The sequence below is a fragment of the Paroedura picta genome, chromosome 11 (genome assembly GCF_049243985.1).
Source record: "Paroedura picta isolate Pp20150507F chromosome 11, Ppicta_v3.0, whole genome shotgun sequence".
In the NCBI taxonomy this organism is placed as follows: domain Eukaryota; kingdom Metazoa; phylum Chordata; class Lepidosauria; order Squamata; family Gekkonidae; genus Paroedura; species Paroedura picta.
In genome coordinates, this window is record NC_135379.1 from 24157803 (window position 1) to 24170393 (window position 12591).

The 12591-nt window shown below is 42.5% G+C and overlaps 1 protein-coding gene across 7 annotated transcripts in view; it reads right to left on the reverse strand.

Annotated features, from left to right (window-relative positions):
* Window positions 1-12591, reverse strand: part of THSD7A (thrombospondin type 1 domain containing 7A) — a 272715-nt gene that overhangs the window by 100770 nt on the left and 159354 nt on the right. For all 7 annotated transcript variants that reach the window (XM_077302601.1, XM_077302599.1, XM_077302603.1 and 4 more), the window contains one exon: window positions 10367-10570. In XM_077302601.1, coding sequence (XP_077158716.1) covers window positions 10367-10570 — 204 coding nt within the window. The remainder of the gene's footprint in view (window positions 1-10366; window positions 10571-12591) is intronic.

Genomic DNA, 12591 nt, shown 5'->3' on the forward strand with positions numbered 1-12591 from the left:
ATAGGAACCTGGAACGTCAGATCCATGAATCAAGGCAAGCTGGACGTGGTTAAACAAGAAATGAGAAGACTGAACATCGACATTTTAGGAATCAGTGAACTAAAATGGACAGGAATGGGTGAATTTAATTCAGATGACCATCAGGTGTACTACTGTGGACAAGAATCTCACAGAAGAAATGGAGTAGCATTCATAATCAATAAGAGAGTAGGAAAAGCAGTCTTGGGATACAATCCCCAAAATGACAGAATGATCTCAGTTCGAATCCAAGGCAAACCATTCAACATCACAGTGATCCAGGTCTACGCCCCAACCACTGCTGCTGAAGAGGATGAAGTTGATCAGTTCTATGAAGCCCTACAACACCTTCTAGAAGCAACGCCCAAAAATGATGTGCTTATCATCATGGGGGATTGGAATGCTAAAGTAGGAAGCCAAAAGATAACCGGGATAACAGGCAAGTTTGGCCTTGGAGTACAAAATGAAGCAGGGCACAGGCTGGTAGAATTTTGTCAAGAGAATACAATGGTCATAGCAAACACTCTATTCCAGCAACCCAAGAGACGACTCTACACATGGACATCACCAGACGGTCAACACAGAAATCAGATTGACTATGTGCTCTGCAGCCAAAGATGGAAAAGTTCTATCCAGTCAATAAAAACAAGACCAGGAGCTGATTGTGGTTCAGATCATGAGCTTCTTGTTGCAAAATTTAGGCTTAAATTGAAGAAAGTAGGGAAAAGCACTAGGCCACTCAGGTATGAACTAAATCATATCCCTGACGAATACACAGTGGAGGTGACAAATAGATTTAAGGAATTAGATCTGATAGACAGAGTGCCTGAAGAACTATGGACGGAGGTTCGCAACATTGTACAAGAGGTAGCAACTAAAACCATCCCAAAGAAAAAGAAATGCAAGAAATCAAAATGGCTGTCTGAGGAAGCTTTACAAATAGCTAAGGAGAGAAGGGAAGTGAAAGGCAAGGGAGAAAGAGAAAGATACACCCAATTGAATGCAGAATTCCAGAGAAAAGCTAGAAGAGATAAGAATGCCTTCTTAAATGAACAGTGCAAACAAATAGAAGAAAACAATAGAATGGGGAGGACCAGAGATCTTTTCAAGAAAATTGGAGATATGAAGAGAACGTTTCATGCAAAGATGGGTATGATAAGGGACCAAAATGGTAGGGACCTCACAGAAGCAGAAGAGATCAAACAAAGGTGGCAAAATTATACAGAAGAACTATACAAGAGCGAGCTTAACATCCCTGATGACCACAATGGGGTAGTTACTGACCTGGAGCCAGACATCCTGGAATGTGAAGTCAAATGGGCCTTAGGAAGTCTGAGCAACAATAAAGCTAGTGGTAGTGACAGCATTCCAGTTGAACTATTCAAAATCTTAAAGGACGATGCAGTAAAAGTGCTACACTCAATATGCCAGCAAATTTGGAAAACTCAACAATGGCCACAGGATTGGAAAAGGTCAGTTTACATTCCAATCCCAAAGAAGGGCAATGCCAAAGAATGTTCAAACTACCGCACCATCGCACTAATTTCTCATGCTAGCAAAGTTATGCTCAAAATCCTACAAGCTAGGCTCCAGCAATATGTGGACCAAGAACTTCCAGAAGTACAGGCAGGATTTCGAAGAGGCAGAGGAACTAGAGATCAAATTGCCAACATACGCTGGATCATGGAGAAAGCTAGGGAGTACCAGAAGAACGTCTACTTCTGCTTCATTGACTATGCTAAAGCCTTTGATTGTGTGGAGCACAACAAATTGTGGCAAGTTCTCAAAGAGATGGGAATACCAGAGCATCTTATTTGTCTCTTGAGAAATTTATATGCAGGTCAAGAAGCAACAGTGAGAACTGAACATGGAATCACTGACTGGTTCAAAATTGAGAAAGGAGTTCGGCAAGGCTGTATACTGTCGCCTTGCCTATTTAACTTGTATGCAGAGCACATCATGAGAAATGCGGGATTAGAGGAGTCACAAATTGGGATCAAGATTGCAGGGAGAAATATCAACAACCTCAGATATGCAGATGATACCACTCTAATGACAGAAAGTGAAGAGGAACTAAAGAGCCTGTTGATGCGGGTGAAGGAGGAGAGTGCCAAAGTTGGCTTGAAACTCAACATCAAGAAAACAAAGATCATGGCATCCGGCCCTCTCAATTCCTGGCAAATAGAAGGGGAAGAAATGGAGATAGTGACAGATTTTATTTTCCTGAGCTCCAAGATCACTGCAGATGGGGACTGCAGCAAAGAAATTAAAAGACGCTTGCTCCTGGGGAGGAAAGCTATGGCAAATCTAGACAGCATCCTAAAAAGCAGAGACATCACCCTGCCAACAAAAGTGCGTTTAGTCAAGGCTATGGTCTTCCCAGTTGCAATGTATGGCTGCGAAAGTTGGACCATAAGGAAGGCCGAGCGTCAAAGAATTGAGGCTTTTGAACTCTGGTGCTGGAGAAGACTCTTGCGAGTCCCTTGGACTGCAAGGCGAACAAACCAGTCAGTCCTAGAGGAGATCAGCCCTGACTGCTCTTTAGAAGGCCAGATCCTGAAGATGAAACTCAAATATTTTGGCCACCTCATGAGAAGGAAGGACTCCCTGGAGAAGAGCCTAATGCTGGGAGAGATCGAGGGCAAAAGAAGAAGGAGACGACAGAGAATGAGGTGGATGGATGGAGTCACTGAAGCAGTAGGTGCGAGCTTAAATGGACTCCGGGGAATGGTAGAGGACAGGAAGGCCTGGAGGATCATTGTCCATGGGGTCGCGATGGGTCGGACACGACTTCGCACATAACAACAACAACAACATGGACAACAACCACATAAAACATGTTCAAGAAACTCTTGAGCTGACCCATACCAGTGTCTACTTTGTCATGTTATCTGGCCGTGCTGTTCACAGTGATTAGGCTGAGTTTCACTCAGAGCAGGGAGGGGGGGGAAGACACGACAACATTTTAAAAATCTCTTTGCACATACCTGCAAAGCAACTGGCTTTGTCAATCAGATCATTTCATATCAATTCACTGGCACCTGGTCTACATAACTCTACCATGTACAGAATCATATAAAACCTTCCAATCTGGAGAAGAGCATCTGTGGGACACGGTGCTTGATTGGTAAAACAGCTAAACATCAGTCACATACCACATTATTACAAGTTTTGAAATCACCCTTAGGTTATAATTTACTTTGCAGAGGGAGAAGCTTTCAACTTGGCCAAAGATCCAAACTAGCTAGTTAATTAGTTGATGTGGTAGTTCGCTTTATTCACTTCCAACTGTAGTATTTGTGTAGCTTATTTGAGGACACAAAATTAGCTATAATTCTGTCTTCCAAGGCATTTGATAAATTGGAAGCACAGGTCCATTACCCAGTGACCTATCATGATAATTTATAGTAACACCAAGATGTAAACCCACTCTTGCTTTATTTATTCCTTTAATTGAAACACATGCATCACTGTTCCCGATCAGCCTAAGAGGTGCCATAAAATACAATTATGTGATCTAATTTAGTCCGCTGAATTAAGACACAGAACATTACATGAATTTTACTGATTGTATGCCCATACTCACCAGCTTACATAAAATACCCTGATAAAAAGCAGGTGACTACATTGCATTGATTCTAGATTCAAGAAAAAATGTCCTAATCTTAATAAGAGATAAGTTAACATAGTGAACTTGAATGGACTGCATCCAAAGATGCCATGCAGAAGAAGAAGAAATTTCCACTCACATAAAGGAAGGTCCCCAACTACCATTGGCACTTTTCTAAAAGGCAGTATCAGGGTCATATTTTAGTTTTAACTCTGTGAATGTAAACATGTGAGTCATTTGAATAACAAGTTCTTAGGATCAAATTCAATTTCAAATATACTCTGCAAAGGTCTTGATAGCTAATTACAGGACATCTCTGGCAAGGAAGTTGTTTTATACCAGGGATTCAATGGAAGCAATTTCTTACATAGCTTTTGAAAATGCTTTATCAAAGATGCCTGATAAAGTCAGATCAAGGGATCCCTTACCACTTGGATGGTCCAATCCTCAAACGGCATTTTAAATATTGGCAAGAGCCTTTCATCTATAAGTTATCCCCTTGTGCTTCTTAAAGACCGATTATGCACTGGGAACTTCACTGCCCCAGCTCCCATGCAGGAGCACAAATCGGGGGTGGATGAGGTGCACCAGGCCAAATGCTCCCCCATTGGGGTGCAGGAAGAGGTGGGTCAACCTGCCACGACTAAAACTCCAGCCTGCAGCCTGGCATGAAACCTCCCGTGCATAAACGGTCAAAGTGTAGGACTGAACCAGTGAGAGTATTCTAAGAACAGCTGGAATACAGGACAACAACAGCAACCAGTACCACTTCAGTGCTTCTTTCTTTTGATCCCATATAAAGGAGTGGGCACATGTGCTCTCGCGAAAAGCATAGTTGAGAAACACCGGTGTAATGCTGACAGCTTCTTGTCCCATATATTAGTCCTGCCCATTAATTGTGTTAGCTAAGGTGTTATGAATAGCTACTAGTCAATGGTGAGTTACTTCATATCTATCTGCATCACCACTGCTGTCACCAAAGCACTTATACCTCAATTCCAACCTGTGAAAAACAGCAGCCAACTGGAAAGGTTGCACTTCCTGTATGATTTCTGAACAGGATATACAGATACGGAGCATTGCCCTTATCACTGCAGTTGGGCCCTTTCCCTGCCAATAAATCTTCTCAACATGAAATACCTAAAATATTTTGGAGCAAAAAAAAAGGCATACCTGTGACAAGGCTGTTTAATCTCTTCAAGCACATTTGTCGTACCTTTGCTGTTCACAAGGATTAATCTACAGCAGAGAAAACTCTCTGTCCATCACCTGAGACCTTTAGCACAGTAATCCATGAGATAGGAATTATGATTGACCTCGATGTAATTTTGCAGGTCTTACCAACAAAAATGGCTATTTGTGTGTGCACAGGAGTGGCTCTGAATATAAAGACCGAGCAGACGAGTTAAATCTTCTGAACAGTTCCTCGCCACTAAAGATAGCTGAACTTCCATTTTTCTATTAATAAAATGCGCAAACAGCTATTATAATCTACACAATGACAACGTAGGGCTCCGACTGTCAGCCCCCCTCCCCCCCAAAATTAAAATTCTGATTATCACTATGCACCGGAGAAAGGCAGTGATAATCGCAAACCTCCAGCAGCATCGCTAGAGGATAAATCTATTATCTCGTATTGTCTGAATGGCTGTAATGGCTCCAATCTTTACAACAAATTGAATAGACATGCTCATCCCTAATTATACACAACACCCTCACAGACACTGCTATTTGAGCCTAATTGTAAAATAAGGGACCTTGGGTTTAAGCATAACATCCCAGATAATTATATTCCAAACACATTCAGCGAAGAGATACTGATCCGTTTTATGTGCCTCAGCTGACAGCAAACAACGACGTTACTGTGCAGCAGCACCTATCTTAAGGTTTAACGTACTGGTGGCTTTCAGCACGCTATGCAGAACCCTGGGGCGAAAAAGGAGGCTAAGAAGTACATTGACACTTAAAGTGCTTATGCCTCTTTGATCGTGTGTTATTTGAGGCTTTGGTTTTAAACTCTGGCTGTTTAATCTGAGTTGAGTCACATCCATTAGCACTCATGGAAAGGGAGAGCTGAACAGGAATCGCTAGAGATAAAGAAGTCTTAATTAAAGATTATTTGGCTTTATGCAGACATGGTGCTTTGACACATATCTTGTAGTTATAGCCTTGTATCTGGGCTGCCTCCAACTTGGGGAGGGGTGAGTGCGGCTCTACCTGGTAAAACTGTGCAAAACCATAATGAATACCTAAGCAGACAACGTGCAAATAGCTCCAATGTCACTGTGATTATTATCTGGATCTTAGAGAGAGGGTTATTGCATGTGAGAAGTTCTAAACAGTGCTGAAGGTGGTGGTGGGCCCCTGGACTAGGGACCATAGTCAAAGTTGGGCAGTCCCCCTCCCCCCGGTCTACCTTTGCCCATTGTCTGCTTTATCAGAAGAAGGCTCTCTCTCTCTCTCTCATGCACACAGGAAGAAGTAATAGAGCTGGTTTCTTCTGCAGCAACGCTGCCTATTTTCATTGTTCCAAGTTTCTTCCTACCTTTCAGAAAAGCCAACAAAGCTATTTTGTACAGCTCACTGATTGTTTATGATTGCACAGCAGAATTACGCACTTTTAAATCCACTGAAGTCAATGAGCTTAGAAGTGTCTAGCTCAGTTTAGGATAACACTGTTAAACTACTTGATAAAGTTGAACCTTCAGGTGCTGACCCTGAAGTGAGGGTGAAGTTCGACACTGGGGCGCAAGGGGGATTATTGGTGCCAGGGCAACAACTGGTGTTGAAATGATAATGAGTACTGCAGAGAAGGACAATGCACAAGTTTAGCTTTTTTCTTTCTTCTCCTTTTTTTTTTTGCCAGCAGCTCCAAGGCTGATGGTGTAATGGCCAGTTGTGGTACGAAGGAGGTTAGTACCGAACTTATCAATGGGACCCTTGATCTTTTTCCTATGCCTGGGTGTTTTTTGGAATTCGGTCCTGGGGCTCCTAAAGCTTTTTCCCCACAAAGCCACTTGAAGTCTAGCCACCCTTCCTTCTCTGGCCTTCAGTGTAAGATGGCAGCTGACTGGCCATGAGGTAGTATAGTAACCTCACCCAAGCATAAAAGGTGCAATTAATGCACATGATTTTGCACCATGTTGGCTTCCAGTCCTCTTGTTTCTTAAAAGTTCCATCTGACTCTTTTTACTGAAGAAATCCAGGGATGTTTTTCACTGTAGCTTGCTCTGGTATGTGCTTGCCCGTCCTCTGTCATGTGGCCCACTGGGTGGGAAAGGTTATGCTGAAGGAGAGGGGGAGCACTTTTGGGCTCTAGTAACATCTCTTTAAAGCCTGCTAGTTCTTCTCCGTGACTGGCATAGGAAAGCACAGCCCCCATGTATGCCTGCACAGAAGCCATGAAAAAATAAATATACCTTTCTTACTTCTTCTACCTGTAACTTTAATGCTCAGAAAAGTATAATTTCCCCAAGTATAAAAATGGCATGAAATGCACAATGTGAAGGTGTTCTGGAAAGCTGTTAATTAGCTTTCACATACATGTGCAAAATAATACAGAAGTCCATTGGCACCTTCAAGACTAATAAAAGTTCCTGTATCAGCTTCAGCACACAGCATGAGCTCTGACTCACTTCTGCTATAATAAACTAAGTTAGGCCTTACAGTGCCACTGGACTTGTGTCTTATTTTTCTTCAACAGACTAACATAGTTACCCTACTAGAATATACACAAAGAAATAGAATGCCATTGTAACTTCTCTCATCAGCTGCCATAACCTACCCTTGAAAACCTCAAGGAATAGAAATGTACACGTTTATCATGGCAGCTACAAGAAGCAACGTCAAACTGCGTGAACAAGTTCTGATACATTTGTACTCGGCCTCAACTGGGAACACCAGCAACCGTGTGGAAAGGTTATTCTCCCAACCTGGAATTTCTGGTTATAGGCATTATTATTGTGGCATCCACTATGTCAGAATGTCAACTTATACCTTGCCTGAGACTACTCTATACATGATGTTATCTGTATATCACCAACTCAAACAAACTGAAAATACTATAAAGCAGTGGTCCCCAATCTTTATATCACCGGGGACCGGTCAATGCTTGACAATTTTACTGAGGACCCCGGGGGGGGGGGTTAGTCTTTTGCCAAGGGATGTTGCCGCCGCCTGAGCCCCTGTTCCACTTGCTTTCCCGCCAGTGCCCCTGACTTCCCACCACCTGCTGGGGGGTGCTGACAGCAGCAGCTGCGCAGTGCCACGCCAAGGGGGAGCCCCAGCCATGGCGCCTACCAGAGAGCACCAAAGGTGAGCCGGCAGCAGAGTGGCAGGGCAGCCGCCAAGGCAGCAGCCGGGGAGGAGGACGAGAAGGAGCTGCGGACCGGTACCAACTGATCCACGGACCGGTCCCGGTCCCCGGACCGGGGGTTGGGGACCACTGCTATATAGGGGATACAGAGAATGTTTTTCGGGTCTCTTTTTTAAGATTTATCTTACAGGGCTGCTCTACATAGTATTAATGTTCTTATTTTTTAAAGTACAGGTTTGGAAGAGAAGTAATGAGGGAGATGTCCAAAAACTACTGAACTGAGTGAGAATACAGCACAATAGCAATTTGCACCTGCAAAGGCAGAACTAAAGTCTGAAAGTTTAGCACAGAGAATTCCAAAAACCTCTAGTACATTCTGAGCTATGCCTCTCAAAATCTCTGCTCCTTCACCTTTGGGCCAAAACCAAAAATGATTGTGTAGTGGAGCTGCTCACAGTTCTGCATAAGAAAAGGTGGATGTGCTTTGAATTCCTGTATCATTCTGCATAGTAAAACTCACCTTGGGGAAGAAGGATTGTAAAGAAAAGGACAGATGATGCGCTTAGCTAGTGACATGAAAATAAAGCTTACACTCTAATTCTTAGTTTTCCCAGTTGAGTCCCAACTCAATTATAAAACAAAATCTGGAGCCACAGTGCAAGACTAGATACAGCACTGTATGCACAAGTAATCAACTCCAATTCCCTCTGCCCAATTTAATTACAAAACAACATTTGGTGTAACGGCTAAACACATACCAGGTGACCTCTTGCTTCAATCTGTCAGAGGCATTTACAGGACTCCTGCTTCTGCAGCGTGACTTGCACTGTCATTTCGATATCCAAGGCTCTTTTGAGCAGTCTGCATTGACACTCATACAAACGTGTCCTCCTCTAGCTTTTACACAAGACTGACATGAGAATAACTAAGCAAAATTAATTAAAAATAACTTAAATTATAGGAATTGGAGGCAGGTGTTCTCTCTGCTCATCCACTTAGCCACTATTCCTTTTTGAGTATCTTCTGTAGACTATAACCACACAAACACACACACACACACACACACACACCTTCCTGTCAATTGAGCTCCCTGTTATTTTCAGTGAACAGCGAGCTAGGCATAAGAACTATTCATTTTGATTGTCTGGCTTTTAAAATGAGCTGCGAAAAATACATTCCCATTGAAATACATTTTGTCCCCTAAAATATTCCATATTAGCATTGTGACTACCTGTCACATTGTCAAAAACATATTCTGGCTTCTTCACAGAAAATGCCACCACAGTCCCACAAGTAATAAGGGGCTACTGCTGTTATGGAAGATGAGGAGAACTTAATTCATGGATCCCCAGGTTCAATGGTGACTCCAGACTGCTTGCAATGTGGACTTTTTACACTCGTGCTTTTCTGCCTAAAGTTCCTTTTGAAAGATCTGTGGCAGCAGCTAAAGAATTTGTATTATTTTCTATTTGGGTGTAGTGAGGGAAGCTTTTATTTCCCTTGATTTACTTGGCTCAAACTACTGAGCAACTCTTATCTTCCCCTTTCCTTTTGCATTCATTCTCATTTCCCGTCCACCAAAGGGAAGGAAACACTGAAGAGGTTCCAGAAAAGAAACTGTCTTGCCAAAGGATGAAAAGTGGTTTCAGGTGGACAAACAAAGAACAATGACAGATGCTTAAGTAGGCACAGAAGTTCCCCCCAAATTTTTGAAGAAAGAATGCCCTGTCATTCCCAGTCACACAGAGTTCTTGACCAAATTTACCATCCTGATGCAATCAACACACCATTGCCACAGTAGGCACATTTGAAATATACAGTTACAGATTTACCAGAATCGCATGGGACCTATGATCTGTAATCTGAGAGTTTCCCGCGTCTACTCTCTCCACTGAATGTACTAGGTACTCTGTACTCTGATCCCAGATTGGTCTGCATTACAGGGTTGTTGAAAGGATTAACAACACATACAATACGTGCTTTGAACAATAAAAGTGATTTATAAAATTTGGGTCCAGTTTTATTTTGTAAAACTACCGGGATAGGGTTAGCTGCCAGACCATTCATAACCTATGCTAAATGACATTGGTTTCATATCTACTGTCCTCCTTTGGAGAGCAAAACAGTTTCAACAACACAATGGCCACCGTCCAGAGGACCACATGTCTAACCAGCTGCTTTTGTTTACTTTCTTTTCAACCCAACAATGACTGATATTTTTAAACACCAGGCGGTTCAAAACACAGACTGTCCTTTTGGATGGACCGAACGAAACCGCAAACAACCAGTCACATCCAGCCCTTTGCACATGTTAATGAACACAGAGAATTGGAGCCAGGTTAGTTTGTTTGTTTCAGCTACAAAACGTCGACTCCTCAGAATAAACGAATAGCAAAGCACAGAAAGCTGGGGGAATAACCTACCATCACTATTGATACAGACCACTTGTGGCACCTGAGTACCAGGTCCACAATCCTTCTCGTTGTCTGGGATGCATTCTTCCAGCCTGTCTATCCTCCAGTCATAGCAAGATGGCTCTTCACAGGGGATGGCTTCAATCAGATGGGGGCAGCTGCCAGTCCCTCCCGTGGGTTCATTTGCAATGCGGCGTTTTCTTAGTTTAAAACCTGAAGTGTGAGAAAAGAACAGTGATGATTTTTCACCGAAGAAATTAAATCCTCAATTTCCATTCACACTTGAAACTGAGCAAATGTTGCTCAGTGTTTCCTATAAACAGATGTTACAATTTATTCTTGATTATTAACGAAAGGCTCCTTCTGAGCCTTTGCATAGTTAACATCTCTGCAATAGCCAAATATTATTTTTTTTAATTTTAAAAATATTTTTATGCTGCCTTTCCACCTGATCAAGGTCTCCAAGACGGTGAACTTTCAGAAAAATATAACTGAATATTTAAAAAGTTAATTCATCGGATAAGATGCAACAACTGTCAAGGAAAGCAGTCTGCTGATCATTGTTCAAGAAAGAACCAGACCTGCCTACAAAGGATGTTCTAGCATGCATATGATTTGGCACCTGTACATAAGGGTTCTTTATATCATAAAGCACACATAAGGATGAAAAGGGAGAGATACTCCATCTTTATTCTGCTTAGGTTATAGCATTTAGCAATCAGCATCACTGCAGACTCTTAGAGGCTATGGCTAGAGATCTCTAGTTTGATCTGTGCTTTCTACAAGAAGTAGGAGAAGGATTAGGAACACTGATGCTGCCTAATACTGAGTCAAACCATTGGTCTATCAAAGTCAGTACTGTCAACTAAGACTGCAACAAAATTCTTGGATTGTTCACATTGGGGGTGGAAAGTGCTAATGCCACATTCAACTTATGTTGAACCCATAGGGTTTTCAAAGCAAGAGAAGAACAGAAGTGCTTTGCCATTGCCAGTCTCTGCATAGCAACCTGCTTGGATTCCCTTGGTGGTCTCCAGTCCAAGTACTACTGAGGGTCAGCAGCCCTGCTTAGCTTCCGAGATCTGACAAGATTGGGCTTGACTGGGCCACCCTGTCAAAGCTCTTTCACATCACCCAATACTTTTAACTGGAGATACTAGGGAATGACTCCAGACCTTCTGCATGCAAAGCAGATACACTACCACTGAGCCGCAAGCCATTCCCAAACAGGCAATGCTCAACTATTGACAGTATTCCTTAAAAATGTCAAAACTGGGAGAAATACTGCTTGGTCAAGGAGGACTGTGCTGAAGGGAACAGGTTGATCAAGATGACTTTAAGAAGCTGCTGACTTTGAAAGAGAATCTGAGGTTTTCCACAGGGGCCAGCGAAAAAGATTGTGGCTGTGTTAGTGAAGCCCCATTCGGACTGAAATTCTTTGAAGAATGATGACATTTATTTGACAACAGATTTAGTTGCTGTACTTAATGCTAACATCTTTTTAAACCTCTTTTGCTTCAGTCTATCAACTGAACATGCCTCCTTGCATCACTCACCCATAATTCTGGAGGCTGCTGCTAGTGCAAAAGTCAGAACCTGAGGAATGTGCTTCACATGTGCTTAGTCAAGATTCATCAGGGGGAAGCACAGTGAAGGGAGCAGGCAGGACAAGTGCTAAGAACAGAGAGGCCTCTAGAAAGAGCTGGTATGGATTGGAGACAATAAGGAGAGAGGACTGGCTGGATCTCAGGGTTCCCTGGTGATGGACAGAATGGTCAAAAGAGAAAACATGGTGAGAGATCCAGGACGGATTGTTCCCTGAACCTTTCAAAGCACAATTACAGTAGCGTAGGGAACAGATTCTAATTAGAGCTGTGTAGGGAAAGGAGAGAGGCTTTAAGTTTTTCATTTTCATTTTATTTTATTTATTTATTTGCTAAAAAGGAATGGTTTTATTTGGCATACAATAAATGTTTGGAAGAGCAAAACATTTCATGAAAAGGTAAATACTTAGTAGCATTTGTATGCATAAAGCTGCTTTATGCTGACTCAGACCACCGGACTATTATGAGCAGGATTCTCAACCCACACTGAAGTAGCTGTTCAAAAGAGCTAGCGTGATATAGTGGCTAAGAGCAGCAGCCTCTAATCCGGAGAACCAGGTTTGATTTCCACTCCTCCTCCACATGCAGTCACCACCTTGGGCCAGTCACAGTTCTCTCAGAACTGTCCCA